Raw genomic sequence first — 16,310 nt, 5'->3', positions numbered from 1 at the left:
TCTGCCATCTCCTAAACCAGACGTGATAAGTCTTGTGATGGCCCCATTACTGCTGCAGCCGCTGTGCCCTGAGGAACCAAGTGTTACAGTTTGTGTGCGAAGAACCACTGTGGGTTTTCAGGAGGAACGGACACCAGATAGGGCTGTACGTGACATGAGATAAAGTGACCTGGGAGGAAGGTCCCGGTTAACACGCTTCACCATGGGAGTGGAACACGCCTGTCAATGGCTGTGGGTGGCAAAATCACATGCATGCATGGACGCATACTAACTAACACACAGAGACACAAACACACAGGCATGCACACGCATGGCATACTCTCTCTCACACACACCACACCTTGCATGCCTATCCACATCTAAATATAGGACGCCAATGCTACTGCACCATGTTCTCGCATACTTAAATAGAGTAAGGTCTCATACAAGAGCATGATGGACGAGGACTAAAAGGAAGAGAAGGATGGAAGAGAAAGGGGGGGGGGGGGTGGAAGAGGAGAGGGAGGTGGAAGAGAGGGGTATTTTGCCACTGCAGAGTGTCGTCCAGAGAGGATTGGGAAGGAATCAAACTGCAGGATTATAACCAGGGATGTGAATTCAAATCGGGGCAACAACTCAGCAGACACCATGCTCTTAAATCTAAAGCATATCCACAGGGGGTTCCTCTCCTCTACTCCGACAAGAGAGACTTCTGTGTGGTGTTTGAGTGGGGGGGATGTGTGTGTATGTATATATGTGTTTCAGTGTATGTGTGCGAGCCTGTTCTGTATCCACAACCAGCCAGGGAACAAGGCATTCAGGGTGAATACTGTTTTCTGGTGCGTCATGAATATACATGAGATGGTAGACGAGAAGGAAGGAGAGAGAAAAATTGAGCATAATGAAAGAGACACAGAGAGAGAAATTCAGAGAGAGAAATACAGAGAGAAACACGCACACACTACACAGGAGGTAAGCTTATCTTTCTCCCAGAGCGATAAACATCCAAGGTGTCCGTGGAGGTGCGTGGAGAAACAGACGGGCGATACCTGACAGAAAACTTAATGAACTATGTGAGGGGAATCAGAGTGTGTGTGCGCACATTGGGAATCAGAGCAGACAAGAAAATTGATCAACTGCAGGTGGGAGCGTGCAAAAGAAATACATTTATATCTACACTGAACAAAAATATAAAACGCATCATGCAACAACTTCAAAGATTTTACTAGGTTACAGTTCATATAAGGGAATCAGTCAATTTAAATAAATTCATTAGGCCCTAATCTATGGATTTCACATGACTGGGAATACAGATATGCATCGGTTGGTCAGAGATACTTTTTTTTAAAAGGTAGGGATCTGAAAGCCAGCATCTGGTGACCACCACTTGCCTCATGCAGCACGACATCTCCTTCACATAGAGTTGATCAGGCTGTCGATTGTGGCCTGTGGAATGTTGTCCTATTCCTCTTCAATGGCTTGTGAAGTGGATATTGGCAGGAACTGGAACCCGCTGTCGTACACGTCGATCCAGAGCATCCCAAACATGCTCAATGGGTGACATGTCTGGTGAGTATGCAGGCCATGGAAGTACTGCGATATTCTCAGCTTCCAGGAATTGTGTACAGATCCTTGTGACATGGGGCTGTGCATTATAATGCTGAAACATGAGGTGATGGAGGCGGATGAACGGCACAACAATGAGCCTCAGGATCTCATCACGGTATCTGTATGCATTCAAATTGCCATCGATAAAATGCAATTGTGTTTGTTGTCCGTAGCTCTTGCCGGGCCAAGCTTATTGATCATCTTATTGATATGCCACACCTGTCAGATGGATTGATTCTCTTGGCAAAGGAGCAATGCTCACTAACAGGGACGTAAACACATTTCTGCACAATATTTTAGAGAAATAAGCTTTTTGTGCATATGGAACATTTCTGGGATCTTTTATTTTAGCTCATGAAACATGGGGTCAACACTTCACATGTTGCGTTTATATTTTTGGTCAGTCTTTCTTTCCACGAAGAGGCTCTACATAAACTCACAAGAATCAGCTTTGTCTCCACAAAAACATACAAATAGTGCTTTAAGCAGCGATTTATAGAAGCATACTGTAGGAATTGGTACAGTGAAGAAAGTGGTGCATTTCCATGTACAGTGATTTGCATCTGTTTAGACCTCTGAAAACAAACTATGACATGTCTAACATTTTCCAACCCACTGCTTTATGAAAATAGCAACATTAAGCATTGATGCATACTTTGCATAGTAACATGGTACCTAGCGTGTCTACAACATCATCCAAACTACTGCTTTATGGAAATAGCAACACTAAAACATTGATGCATAGTATAGTAGCACAACATCACACAATCCTCTAGTTGGACTGAATCTTACATTGCCAGTTGCCACACATCCAAGTCTTCACTTGGATAAAGTCAGTGGTAATCGAGGTTCATTACACAACCCTCTAGTTTTCTGGGATTTTGGATGGTGCCAAGAGCCTAGCCTGTAGCAGCTGAGGCCTTGCTTTCCTGAAGAGCTGTGTGCTGTTGTGTCCCTCTCTGCCCCCTGTCCCGGTTCTGCCCGGTTGGCCCCGATCCCAGCCTCTGTTTTGGGGCTAATCCATGAGGTCTATTTATCCTGTGTCGGAGGAGGGGATAAAGGGCGAGGAGCGACAGCTAAACCTCTAATCCAGCTACAGCACTGGGACACTTTTAACGAGATCCCAGATTGGGGCTGTCTGGATTAGAAAGAGAAAGAAACAGAGTGACAGAGAGAGAAAGAGCGACAGAGTGTGAAAGAGCAGGCCCATTAGGTTGAGACAGGCAGTCACAACATAGCCCACTCAGACTAGAGAGGCCCAGTGTACGGGACAGCCCTCTGAGGATCTAGTCTGCCCAGATGGCCCCTCTCAGACACTCTCTCCCCCTGGGAGGGCTTTCTATCGATGTCTACAAACTGTCAACAACAGTAGAGTTTCAGGGTCAGCAGAGACAGAGAGAGCGAGATACCTTTTGTTTATTATCCATTTCACTTGCTTTGGAAATGTAAACATATGTTTCCCATACCAATAAAGCCATTAAATTGAATTGAGAGAGAAAGCAGAATCGAAAGGAGCTTTTAATGCAGGAGAAGAAAGCATACACACAAACACAAGCTAACCCCTCTACCCTGCTCTCTGCCCTGCTCCACTGACAGGTGTAGTGAGTGGTATGACATCTACCACTTGTGAAGGACCGCAGGGGTTACTTAGGGGAGGAATGAGTCACTCTGATACTCTGGCTGGGAAGATGAAGAGAAGATGAGTGTCCCTGGTGTATCTCTAATGCGAACTATGTCTCTCGCCTCACAGGAGACACAGCAGGCAGCCGGGCCTGGGCATGTTAGCGCTAGCATAAACAAGTTAGCGCGGTAATGCTAACTGACTCACCCCAGGTGACAGACGAGCAGATGCTGCAGAGGTAACTGCAACTGATCCTATTTTGAGGAGAACTATTGAACGAGGTTACGCTTTACAAAGTGAGCGATGACAGGGAAATCCACTTAGCCTATTGTCTTCTTTTAGTGAAAGTGATTTACAAAAGTAAACATACTAGCAATATGCTGGCTACTGTTGATAGTCTGCAAAAAGAAAGCTACAAAAAGACATGTAGAATTAGTCTTGGCTAGCCTACTGTAGCCATGTCGATATGTCTTTTGGACTCAGAGGCAACGTCCTATTTTCAAATCTTCTCAAAATTACATACTTTTGAAAAAAATGTATGCAATTAATACAATTCTAAAGAATAGCGTAATGACTTACATTGCCAAATTATATTACACAGCTTTTTAATACATATAATCACCAAATGTAGCCTCTTAATAGCTGAATAGAGAGAAAGCATGCCTCCAACCTATAGGCCCTGCATGACCCCAGTGCATTTAAAGGGATACTTCTGGGTTTTGGCAATGAAGGAAGTCGGAGTTAGTTTTCACAAGCTAATGCTAGGTACCTACTAGCATGCTAGCAGTTACCATAAACTTCCAGCCATTGTGTTAATGCTAGTTAGCAATTGTGCTAATGCTAGTTAGCAACTTCCTTCAAACATTCATTGCCAAAATACTGAATTATCCCTTTAAGAACTACACCATGTCCGGGCCAGTAGAAATTCTGTTCAGGCCAGTAGATTTTTTCCAGGGCCCAACATGACGAATTTTACCAGTGAGAAAAAAAAGCTACCGTTGGACCCTGGCGTGTTTCATAAACATCCACGGAGTGGTGGCGCATAGGCTCTTTACTGTGCTTTGATTGACGAACAGCCAGCTTGACTTTATAAAAGGTGTGGAACTGACTGTAGGAAGTCAATCTCATATATCCTTGCCATTCATAAATCATACAACGTAGTTACTGTATATGTCCATGGTGTCGCATCGGGACAAGTAAACTAAAGATCTCATTTGTATTTTTGATATGAAGTCTTTTAGTACTCGCCAGACAATGATGTTAAAGTGAGTGACTCGTCAGTAGTCTACCGAATCGCATCGCTAAGAGAGCAGTTAATTTGGCTCTCTAATTTGCATACTGGTAGGCTTTGAATTGTTTTAAAAGCCACGTATACTTATTTTCAAAAGATATATACTGTCGGTCTACTGATTTAATGAAAATTTTGAGAATGCTGCTTTCTGTGTGGCAAAGCCCATGTTCAACACCTACTTCATTCTTCAATCATACCTGAAGCCTGTGGAAGTCAGACTCTTACAGGATGCATTAAAGGCCCAGTGCAGTCAAAATGAAGTTGTTCCTGTGTTTACTATCATATTGCACAACAGCTGATGAAACTAACAATGTAAAAGTGTGAAAATATTTGATCAGTGTTATATCCTGATCGTTTCTGGCTGAAAATACAATCCAGTATTAGAATGTACCAGAGGTCACCAAAATAGAGCTTGTTCGGCAAAAATGTCTTAACCTGACCCTGGCTGGCTACTCCATGTGCTTGTGGAAAACACTGTATGCTGCTGTTGTTTAGTGTGAAGGAGCGCAGGGGTAACTTAGAGGAGGAATGAGTCACTCTGATCGGGAAGATGAGCAGAAGACGAGTCCTGTATGTTGGGGTGCCTGCCTAGCATGTTAGCCCTCTAATGCCAACTGACTCACCCACAGTGATGAGACCAGCTGGGGATGAGTCAGCATGAGGCAACAGAGGGTCTCTACATAGTCCATCTTTTTGTCCCAACTAGGCAACATACTTAACCAACTGAGCTAATTGATCAACTCAGTGATTGAATTTAACACAGCTGGTCTTCCAGGTCAGTTAATTCAAAAACATGGCACTCAAGGACTAGGGTTGAGAGTCCTGTACTGCATGTTGGCACTCAAGGACTAGGGTTGAGAGTCCTGTACTGCATGTTGGCACGCAAGGACTAGGTTAAACCAGAGAGGAAGGCTTATTCCAAATACCTCCCCTTAGCCCTCCCCCTCGTCTTAGAGGGTCGCTTGGTGGAGGAGTGGCACTCAAAATGGAGCAACTAGTGGTAGGGAGAGCTAAATTAGGCCTAGGGAATGGGACATCACTACATCAGTTGCGCACATCATAAACTGTCAACGGATACCACTCAATTCATTGACGACGAGCCTTGTGTTTTTCACAATGCCTGTACTGGTGGCAGTAATAGCTTTCCTTATATTTCTCGTGCAACAAATACGTACTTACCATATGAACAACAAATGAGAAAAGCAGAACAGCAATATGCCCGTAATATACCCATCCTCTGGTTGTGGTTCAAACTCGAGGAATACTGAAGCTGGACTTTCATTCCATAGCAGTTTGACATTTAACAGTCGCAATTCCTTCACTTAGTCACTACCAGTGGAAGTACTGTTCTGAGGTCATCAAACCGGCACTAGGCTACAGTCATAGATAGAGGCTCCGTGTGGCAGATATCTAGGCTAATCAATGGAAGATGGAATTAAAATGACAGAACTAAAAGTTAAATGAGAAAGACAGGCTACAACACCGAGAGCCAACAGGTAGGCTGCTACTTAATAATCTGAATGCGAAATAAATGTACACATACATGTTATTCAATCATTGCACCCACACTGCTCGCGTGCGCAAACGAGCGTCTGCGTTGCCAAGCTCTAAAATAGAAGTCAGTTCTATTTGTGACGCTGAATGCGGTACTAGTCCTGCCTCTCCCATCTCCTCATTGGTTTATAGAAGCATATACCCACGTGTCATCGCCTCATTGGTTATACCCACGTGGGTGATTGAAAGATGAACTGAGGTCGGTAATACACCTTATTATGAAAGTTAGTTGCCAATCGCCATATAAAGTCCAAAGAAGAAAAAGCCTGGAAGGAGGAGAGATGACTAGAAATGATTTGGTTGACCCTTTTATGTGTGGATTAATTGTCAGAGTCAAGGACCTTGTGCATTTCAGGTAAAATAACACCTCAATGTTTATATCCCAGGTCAAATTAGTTAGCAACTGCAAGCTAGCTAGCTAAATTGCCATAAATGCTTTTCAACCTGTCCCCAAATTAATATAATTGGTTCAGAGATTGTTTGATATTTCAACCTGCATGCTGTGATCGCGTTTGGTGTGGGGGGACAAAATCAATTTGCGGACGCGCTCATTTGTGCATGGTGTGATTTGCTATAGAAAGGAATGGAAACCGCACAGTTAAAGTAATGTAGTCTCAATTAGCCTAGCTAAGCTAATTTCTCTCAGTTTGATGCAGTCAAGACAGATACTACGTAATCAGACGAGATGAATAACGAGCAATACGTCCACCACTGCGAGTCAACATGGTTGCCATCTCTCTCCCTCTCCCTGCTCCCCTGGTTACTCTCAGACGCACACCACAAGGCTTCTGGAACTGCAAAATATGGTTATTTTGCTCAAATGTGTACAGAAACAATTGTAACAGGATCGTTACATCTTAACTATTACTTCTCAGAGGCAGTGGTGTCACAAAACTCATCAGAAACTCTGGATATAGACTTTTCCTTAAGGAAAAGCACCTTTAGTCAATCCGCTTTCTCTGTGACAGCTTCCCATGTCTGGAATACACTGCCATCAGACACACATAACTGCACCACATATCACACTTTCACAAAATGCATGAAGACATGGCTAAAGGTCAATCAGATTTGTGAACATAATCCCTAGCTGTGTATTGCCGCTTTCCATGTTGTCTGTAGCTTGTGAGGTGTGGAAACACTTTGTTGCTTTTATGAATTTTGTCTTGCTGCTTTTTGTTCTATGTTGCTCTGTCTGTATGCTATGTCTTGCTTGTCCTATGTTGCTCTGCGTGTGCTCACTGCTCAATGATTGTCTATATTGTAATTGTTTTTAATAACCTGCCCAGGGACTGCGGTTGAAAATTAGCCGGCTGGCTAAAACCGGCACTTTTACTGAAACGTTGATTAATGTGCACTGTCCCTGTAAAAATAAAATAAATAAACTAGAGTTTGGGTATAACCAGAGATACTGGATATAATGACGGGATACGCATCAATCCCTAACAATGGGATTCGTTGTCCACAGAGCGGAATGGCAGGCTGTCGAGCTCCTGTCTATTCCTCTCTGGTGATTGGTGTATAGATCTCGTTATTTAATAGTTTTGTAAAAAATATTTAATGCGGGGTGTTGACGTCAACCGCCTGTTTTCAATGTAGAGTGAGATGCTATGCTAACCTCATGAATATGCATAGATTGTCACGAGTTCCAACAGGGACAACTCTGATATAAAGAGTTTTTTTATTAAAAATTGCGGGGATATCACTCGCGTCACACTTACGTCGGTACACTCGTAACATGCTAAGCATTTTGAAATGTCTATTAGATCAAAAAGCCTCACAATATCACAATAGCAATACATTTTTATCTTGACTAAACTCTCATTGCCCCCCATACAAAAAAACACTTCACTTGCTTAATAATTAATAATCTTCTAAATGTGGACAGATTATGGGCGGAGTAAACCCTCTCGCTCCGCCTCTTCGGGCTCAATCCCAGTTACCCCCAACCTCAGCCCTCCCCCTCCGTTTTGTGCCATCCCGCGAGTCACATCGAGTCGAAGTGGTGTTCCAATTCAACTTTGAGCGAGGTGTAGTGCCTTTGAGCCCTGTAGTTGACCCTCCAAACGATGCAAATTGACATGCAGACTTCCTATCTAGTGGTTATCAGAACTACCATGAAGCACTGTGACCCAAGTCTCTAAAGTTGCAAAAATACTACGATTGAAGCAAAATTAAGTAATTATTACGTCATAACAAAATCATGCAAAAAATGTAAAGTTAAGAGGAATATATTAATGCAGGAAAGGATTATGCATATTTTTTGGTCATAAGTTAATTTACGAAATTTGCTATTTAACAAGGTGACTAGCTAACATTAGCCAAATAACCATATATTTAGCTTGCTGGTGGACGTGACATTTGTATGACTTGTAATACGTGTTGAATGTTTTAGAGACTCCTGAGCAAACCAGACTGTCATCTTGTGAAACCCAGTGCAGTGGATGTAAAGAATCTAGCTAGCTAAAACATGTACTGCAAATTGATTCTACAATTTTGTAAGCTTGTTTTGCTGATCATGAACAAATATTTCACTTCTTTATGGTAGTAACTTAACTATGGCTGTGAAATTTGGATTGTTGACGTTAAGAAAAAAAATCCCTAACCGAAAAGCGTTTCCCCCCCCTTACTAAATTTAAAATCACAGTGCAACTATCACAAAACTACCACCAACAGGTCCTGATCATCGTCATAAAGGGATTTGTGATTTTTTTTTAAACAAATAACTAACGCAACTATGCTGTAACATTTAGTAGGAGGGAAAAAAAAGGCTCATTTTTAGCTACTTTATTAACCGGAGCTGTACGAGGGAGAGCGAAGCAGAGCAGCAGCCAGGCAGGCTCTTGAGCGGGGGAGGGTCTGTGCCTTCATATATATGTATATATATAAATAAAACAAATGCCACTTTCGGGAACCGCAAAAGTTATGGGTGTTTTCACGCACATTATGTTGATGGAATTGTGTTCCATCACAACGGCCAAATTACAGGATGGGAAAGAAGAAATTGCTTAATTTATCTCACACAGACACACGCACACACAGTTCCTGAAACAATTACGCTTTTCCTGGAATTGAAGCAAACCAGTAAATAATCTTGCAGTGAGCATTTAGCCTGTTCCCTCCAGTCCCTGAAGTATACAAATAGAGTGAGAACAATCAATATCAGGAAGTGGCTCTATTGACATCACAGTAAAGACAAATGAGGTGTGAGAAGGCAACTTGTTCATCCAAAATGGAACCCTATTTTCATATATAGCGCACAACTTTTGATTGGGCCCATAAGACTCTGGTCAAAAGTAGTGCACTATATAGGGAATAGGGAGCCATTTCAGGGTGTTGTGAAAAAAAAATGTATTTAAAAGCTCAGGGGAGGGAGGGAAAACAAAGCTTCTATTTAGAAAGACATCCGTATAGAACTAACAGGCCAATGTATTGTATGGTTGGTCCACATGGGAGAAGGCCGGTTTAGGTTTAATCAATGGTTAAAGCATTTGACTGGGCTTAGAGATGGATCTTTGAAAGAGCACTGTAGAGAGGGTGAGAGGCTGTGTGTGTTGTGAGAGAGAGGAGAGGGTGAGAGGATGTGTGTGGTGTGAGAGAGAGGAGAGGGTGAGAGGCTGTGTGTGGTGTGAGAGAGAGGGTGAGAGGCTGTGTGTGGTGTGAGAGAGGAGAGGGTGAGAGGGCTGTTTCCGAGGCATTAGACAGAGCAGTGTTGGGGATCGCAGCTTTGAGGAAAAACATCATGTTGAAGAGCCCACGCTAGTCCCACTGTGGATTAGTTTAGTGTGTGTCTGTGTACGTGCGTGTGTTTTCTAGGGTGGGCTTGACACAGTTGTGTGTATGCATCTGCTTGCATGCGTTTTGTGAGGCTGAGAGTCAAGAGAAGCATTAGCTGTGACAGGAAAACAGGTCTTGCTTTTCACACTGTCGGGCCCATGATCACACTCGTAGCTAAAGAGCAGTAGGGAGTGGGTTGTGGTGAGCCTCAACTACTGTAGCCCTGGAGAGAATTAAGACTGGGTGAAGTCAACCCATGCAAAATTAAACTCTGGCAAGTTGTGAGGTCTGGAAATTTCTGAGCACACCTGAAAAGACTATTTTCTTCTGAAAGTTTAAAATCCCTCGTTCCTTAGACGTTGTCAAATCTCAGGACATTCCCAACAGAAATGGAGCGAACTCGGCATCTACCCATCCCAAACCACACAGGAGGACAAGCAGGAAAACAAGGAAGCAAGGCTCCAGGATGGCTTCAAAGCAAAGGTCCCTGAACACAGGGGTAATAAGAGCAGCCTTTGGCCTTACGACTGGGTCAGACAGTAGCAGTAAACTTTTCAAAGATACACTGAGACAACTCTGTGTGTGTGTGTGTGTATATATATATATATATATATCTCTCTGTGCATGTGTGCACTGCCAGCCCTCCAGTCAGACGATCTCATACTGTAATTAGGTCAGATTCACTTCCAAGGGTAATAAGCATCATCTATGCTGCAGTAGCCGCAGGGGGACGAGGGTGCAAAAATGTTTTTAACACCCTGCCATTGTATTGAGGGGAGTGCATGATTTGTTAGAACATCCTAACTTAACCTATAGGGGGAGTGCCCGATTTGTTAAAACACCCGGACATTAGTTCACAAACCTAACCTGGCGGGAGGTGACGAGAGAGAGCCTGGCACAGGAATGTGGGTTTACTTTAGACCTGTTCTCCCTCGGTCTTCTTTAGCACCTCTAGCAGGTCACATGCTCTGACATGGGACCTGATAATTTGTTAAAATCTTTCACTCACTCTCTTTCTGCCAGGGGAAATAAATAAACAGGGCCTCGTTCTCTCTATCAACAGTGCTTCAGTCGGCAGGATGAAGAGAACGAGGGATGAAGGGAACAGAGGAGAGAAATGGAGAGATGGAGGAGTGCAGCCAGCCGCATCGCTCACCTTCATTTCCTCCTTCTGGAGGACAAAGATAAGGACGAGCTGTGACAGAGAAGGGCAGATGGATTAATGATTGTTCTGTTCTTCTCTCAATGGGGATAGTCAATGTGGGTCTATTGTCTTTCCTTCCATCGCCCTTGTCTTGACACTCATCTGGATAGAGTGGTGATTCCACCTTGTAACGGGAGCGTTGATATACTGTACATTCGCCCTGTCAAAGGAGTCAGTGTCAACCACTCACGCACCCATACACACTCATTAGTATACACATAGAAGTTCACTAGCTAGAGTTGACAGACACTTTACTGTACATTCACAGTACATCCCGTTTTAGCTCCCGCTGCCTCTGGCATTCTGGGAGAGTGGAGTGCTTTCTTTCTTTCTCTCCCTCTTTATCCTTCTGTGCCTGACTGCCAGCTCGGGAAAACAGACTTCTGACGTCCGTGTGTTTGCACCAAAAAGTCAAAGAGCCAAAGTGAGACCAGGCAGGTCTGAGATCTGTGCTGTATAGCCTTAGCCAAACAGCATTGACAATGGCCATAGGATTTGGCTACACAGCAAAAACTAATCTGGGACTAGGCTAGGTGCTGCTACTTACCTAAAAACTATTTAGCCAGACACAAATCAGGTGATTTGAGACCAAAGCTGTTTGTTGTTTCCTTCTTCTCCTTTGTTTGACCAGAGTGATGCTCCATTCTCTTTGGACTTCTCCATCAGACACGCAGACCGTGACCAGGTTCCTGTCTCAGATGGTTTTTCTTTCCACTCCTTGCTTGCAGGCTAAATTTAGACCTGATGGTGCACGGCTTTTGTGCTGCGGCCTCAGTTGACAGAAAAAATAAAGGGAGAGAGAAAGAGACGTTGCATGCCCCAGAGCCATTGAAAGTCTGTCCTGCATCAAAAAACCTCCGTAAATAAAAACTGAGGTCTCCTCTCATGCCCTTCTAAATGCATGAGAAAAACCGAGATGTTTGTGTTACTCAAGACATCATACAAGACTTCTGGCGGTAAGCGTTATTTATTTCTGCCATTCTCTTCCTGACAACTCAATTCCAGAGAATAAACTCCTCCACCCTTTGTAAAGTGGGGGATGGGGGAGTTACCCTACATATTAGGAGGAAATAATCTCTCATCTTCACAGATTTCTAAAAATATCCATGAGGACTTAATGTCCCCTGTATTGTAAGGGGATCTCAAGAACTGAGCTAAATCGATCATGGACATGGCACGTCACGCATTGGCTGTATTCTAATTCTCAGCAAATCACCAAGACAGTAGGCTTACTCCATTAGAGCTCAATTCATCAAGAGAGAGTAGACCTATTTCACAAGAGCCACTTCACTGAATACCATGTAACACTTGTGTAATAGTACATGCTGGAACAGTACTGGAGCATTGACACAGTGCCAGGCCAGAAGCTTTGAAGTGTGTGGTTAAGAAGAGGACACCTATGGGCCCCGAGAATTGTGCCAAAGAGCCCCGTTCTCCCGCCATCCTCCCTCCACGGTCAGAATTCAATTCGGAAAGGAGGGATAAGATCACTGCCGACGTTCCTGAATCCCCTCCAGATTCTCCCTCTATGAACTCAGAAGAGCCAAGACTGCGTCAGCAGAACGTTCCCGGGAAGTTGCAAAAACGGAACTCGACAGAACCCTTTCGCAACTCCGGGCGGAGTTCATGCATGCATGCATGCTACGCAGGAAGAACCGAGCAGGGAGAGAGAAAAAAAAAGAGAGAGAATAGCCTCGGGTGTAGTAGTGTTTTTACCGGCAAGTTGTTGCCACACACCACATCACACTCTTGGACGATTAATATTTATGTGGTACCCGCCAAGCGAGCGAAGCCTAAGGCCCAGGGGATGGAGCAAGCTGCCTGGCATACTCCCCATCCCCTTCTACAGGGCTGAGATAAAGAATGTTCGCTCTCCATTGAGCTTAATTTCTGTGAACAAATCAGGTAACACAAGAAAAAAAATCGATTGATCTGGCTGTTAGAATATAGCCCGCTCCCAGATCTGTTTGTGCCGTCTTGCCAAATGCTATGGTCATTGTCACGCCGGCTAAAAGCTTGGCTAATACAGGAGGGACATTGGTTTGGCTGACAGAATGTACTATGCGGATAGTAAAAGTTACTTAGACTAGTGTATACTGTACGCAATATAGCCTGCACTCACATGCCTCCTGTCACCGATCGGCAATTGCACCAATTGTCCTTCAGATGCTCCTCTTGGGCAGTTACAGACTTGTTAAGTCGGTAGATGCCGCCAGAAACGGCGTGACGAACACTGCTTCTCTTTGAAGTGCGAAAGCCGCTGCATGATGAACTGAGGTTGACTCAGGCAACAAATTGACTGATAACTTTGTTCACTGTTTTCACAGCTCGCGGCCATATTCCTTTTAAGGCCACATGATCAGATTTGTTCCTGTTTCTAGTGTGAACATCTTCAACTGATGTTTCTCTCGAGGAGATATGAATGCGTATTCCTGTCCTGGTTCGCCGGATCTGTTTCTGCCTCTGAACGTGGCGTTGCCGGGGTACATTGCCGGAGTAGAGGAGAACAGAGCACAGGGCCAGACCGTTCTCAAAACACCAGCTGAAAGAGGGAACTGGAAAGAAGACAAGACTGCACACAACCACAACCAGCCGTTTACCTCAGAAACATACACTTCACTCTCAATCTTCTCTTTACTGCATATTGTTTTTTTTTGCATATGGTTTTAACCCGAACTGACACCAGTATTATGATTGCAGTGCAGGCAGTCATGTGTCAGCATGCAGTTATGTCACAAAAAGTTCAGCTATAATAGAGCTTTTATAACCATTATAGCATGTCTTGAAGCAGAGCTGTTAACGTACAGTTCTGACACTGAAATGAAGGTGCTGTCATAATCCCAGCAAGGGAAGGGGTGTGGTTGGAAACATACTGCCAGCTCATCCTCTCTTTAGCTCTCCTTCCTTCTCTGTTTCTGACTGAGTGAGGGAAAATGTATAGAAGCCAAGGATGATACTGGAGACTTCCTGTTTCAGCATTATCACAGTCCACAGTCTAACCACAGAAGAAGTCCAATATTGCTGAACTACTGAGGATAATGAAAGGATTCAATGGAAGAGCTTATTAAGCATAGTTTTTAACAAACTAGGGGGAGGGTTACTTACAGTCGCATTCTGTTTCCTCTTGTAGCATTTCTTTGACTAAAACTTATTGTCATATAGGCTACAAAGACTAATTTTGGGGTTGCTCATTCTGGTTCTCCACACAAAATGACAACTGCATGTAAAATGTGGCGTACAGTATAGGATGCTTGTTATAGGATGTGAGAAAGACAGAATTGTGTCCTGCCAAAGACTACCAGTGCTATCCTTTTCCATATCTGTACGGAAACAATCGCTGAACTTTTCCTTGAAAACATGACACCGATTACCATATGATTTGCCATTGGCAAAGACATTAGCTGCCCCTCATTCAATGTGTTGGAACCAAAGGACAACAAACACCCCTGCAACATGTTTATATTTATATTCCATTATATTCCCTCTCATTCTGTAGGTCTATCATAATAAATAGACCTTTGAAAAGACAAGGTAAAATCTCTTAGAAAATACTTTATTAAATCGACCAATTAAAGTGAATTAGGGGTCTTACTGGTTACAAGTTGTTAGATAATGTCCTTAAAACCAGTTACTGTGCAGGAGTGTCTAATATGAAGACACAAAATGACCAACAACACAAAGGTAACAGGCTATTACAAATAGTGTAATAACTAGGCCTAATAATAACCAAAGGAAAAATATCTGACACATTTCTTAAGAATATAAATAGTGAAGCAATGGGCTGCTTACCTTCAACGTCTCTCCACGCTTAAAACTCAACTCATCATCTGCAGTGGCTTTGAAATCGTATTTGGCAATGGCCTCCATGGTGAGGATTGTTGGAACACCTGTATGCTGTGTTGATGAATGCACAAGTACCCTTCTGAAGTCTTTCAATTGAGTTTATTCCTCAAATGAATGATGAAAATTATGAACAATGTCAGAAAAAAAAGAACAGAACAGCTCCGGTCCCGTTTTCCCCCTGGTCTGACCAGTCACTCCGAGTAGCACAAATACCCTCACTCGCTGCACGCCGCTACAAACCTGTGAATAAGAACGCAGATAGAGAACCTGAGACTATGTAGCAGTAAAGCAACATTAACCAACACCGAAAAACAATGCACTAATATGATAGCTTGTGAAGTGATGCCGCGCCCATAGACAATACTAGCATTCTGACGCTCGCGCAATCAGGGGAGGACGGATATAATCTGATTGACGTTTCCTCAAGCCAACTAAACCACATCATCTCCACAATTGACCAATCGGATGTGAGAATACTGTCATATCCAATAGGTGTTCTGTAGCTGTGCAAAACCAATGGGATTGCTAATTTACACGCCTTGTAGAGGATTTTTGACAGGCAGATGTGGTTGATGACTCAAAACTCGAGCTAAAAATGGAATGTCTAATTTCGACTCAAAATCGTTTTATGTCGCGTACAATGTTTTCTGCCCTCTTTCCTTGCCATTAGCCAAGTCATTCTTTTGTATACCTTTCCAGCTCATTCGAGTGAAAACAAAGAGCTGCGATAGTTGTAACAATGCAATAAATTATTGTTTCCAAATTTGACAAGCAACAGTTTGTTACAAAGTTAAAAGTAACCTAGTTGTCACAATTGCTAAAACTACGAAATGAGACTTGTAGGCCTACTTTAGCTCCAACAGAAGAAAGATGACGAAGATACGACTATTAGGCTATTGTTGTGCTAGTCCTACAATGTAGGTTAATTAAACAAGAATATAGGCTAAATCATGTCAAAAAAGTGAACGACGGTCCACCAGGTCTTGCTTGAACTGAAACTGTTCAGGTCTCTGAAGTAACCTAGGCCTAGTCCACCTACACTCATTTAATGTTACCTTGTTTTCTACTTGCTATCCCTTGAAATTATACAAAAAACGTGTTTTTAGTAGGCTATCCACTTCCTAGAACGTGAGCTCTGTATATAGGAAGCTTCCTTATCGCGACATTTTGGGAATACTTAAATCTGCACAGAAATTTGCCCACTCCCCTGTTCCACTGCTCCGCCCTCTCTCTCTCTCTCTCTCTCTCTCTCTCTCTCTCTATGCAATTCAAAGGGCTTTATTGGCAGGGGTAACATGTTTAGATTGCCAATGGAAGTGGAATAGAAAATAAACAAAAGTGAAATAAACAAACAGGAATTAACAGTAAACATTAAACTCTCAAAAGTTTCTTAAAGAATAGAGACATTTCAAATGTTATCCTTCTGGCTATGCGTA

General features: G+C 43.2%; 1 protein-coding gene across 1 annotated transcript in view; it reads right to left on the bottom strand.

The window, feature by feature from the left end:
* LOC120032581 (growth factor receptor-bound protein 2-like) overlaps positions 1-16,038 on the bottom strand; it is a 32,307-nt gene extending 16,269 nt beyond the window's left edge. Inside the window, exons 1-2 of the mRNA XM_038978724.1 lie at positions 15,930-16,038; positions 14,821-15,114 (exon numbers count right to left, since the gene is read on the bottom strand). Of these exons, the coding sequence (XP_038834652.1) occupies positions 14,821-14,898 (78 nt within the window). The 5' untranslated portion in view covers positions 14,899-15,114; positions 15,930-16,038. The remainder of the gene's footprint in view (positions 1-14,820; positions 15,115-15,929) is intronic.
* Positions 16,039-16,310: the final 272 nt, after the last annotated feature.

The sequence above is a fragment of the Salvelinus namaycush genome, chromosome 39 (genome assembly GCF_016432855.1).
Source record: "Salvelinus namaycush isolate Seneca chromosome 39, SaNama_1.0, whole genome shotgun sequence".
Classification (NCBI taxonomy): domain Eukaryota; kingdom Metazoa; phylum Chordata; class Actinopteri; order Salmoniformes; family Salmonidae; genus Salvelinus; species Salvelinus namaycush.
This window is presented reverse-complemented; position numbering and strand designations above follow the sequence as displayed.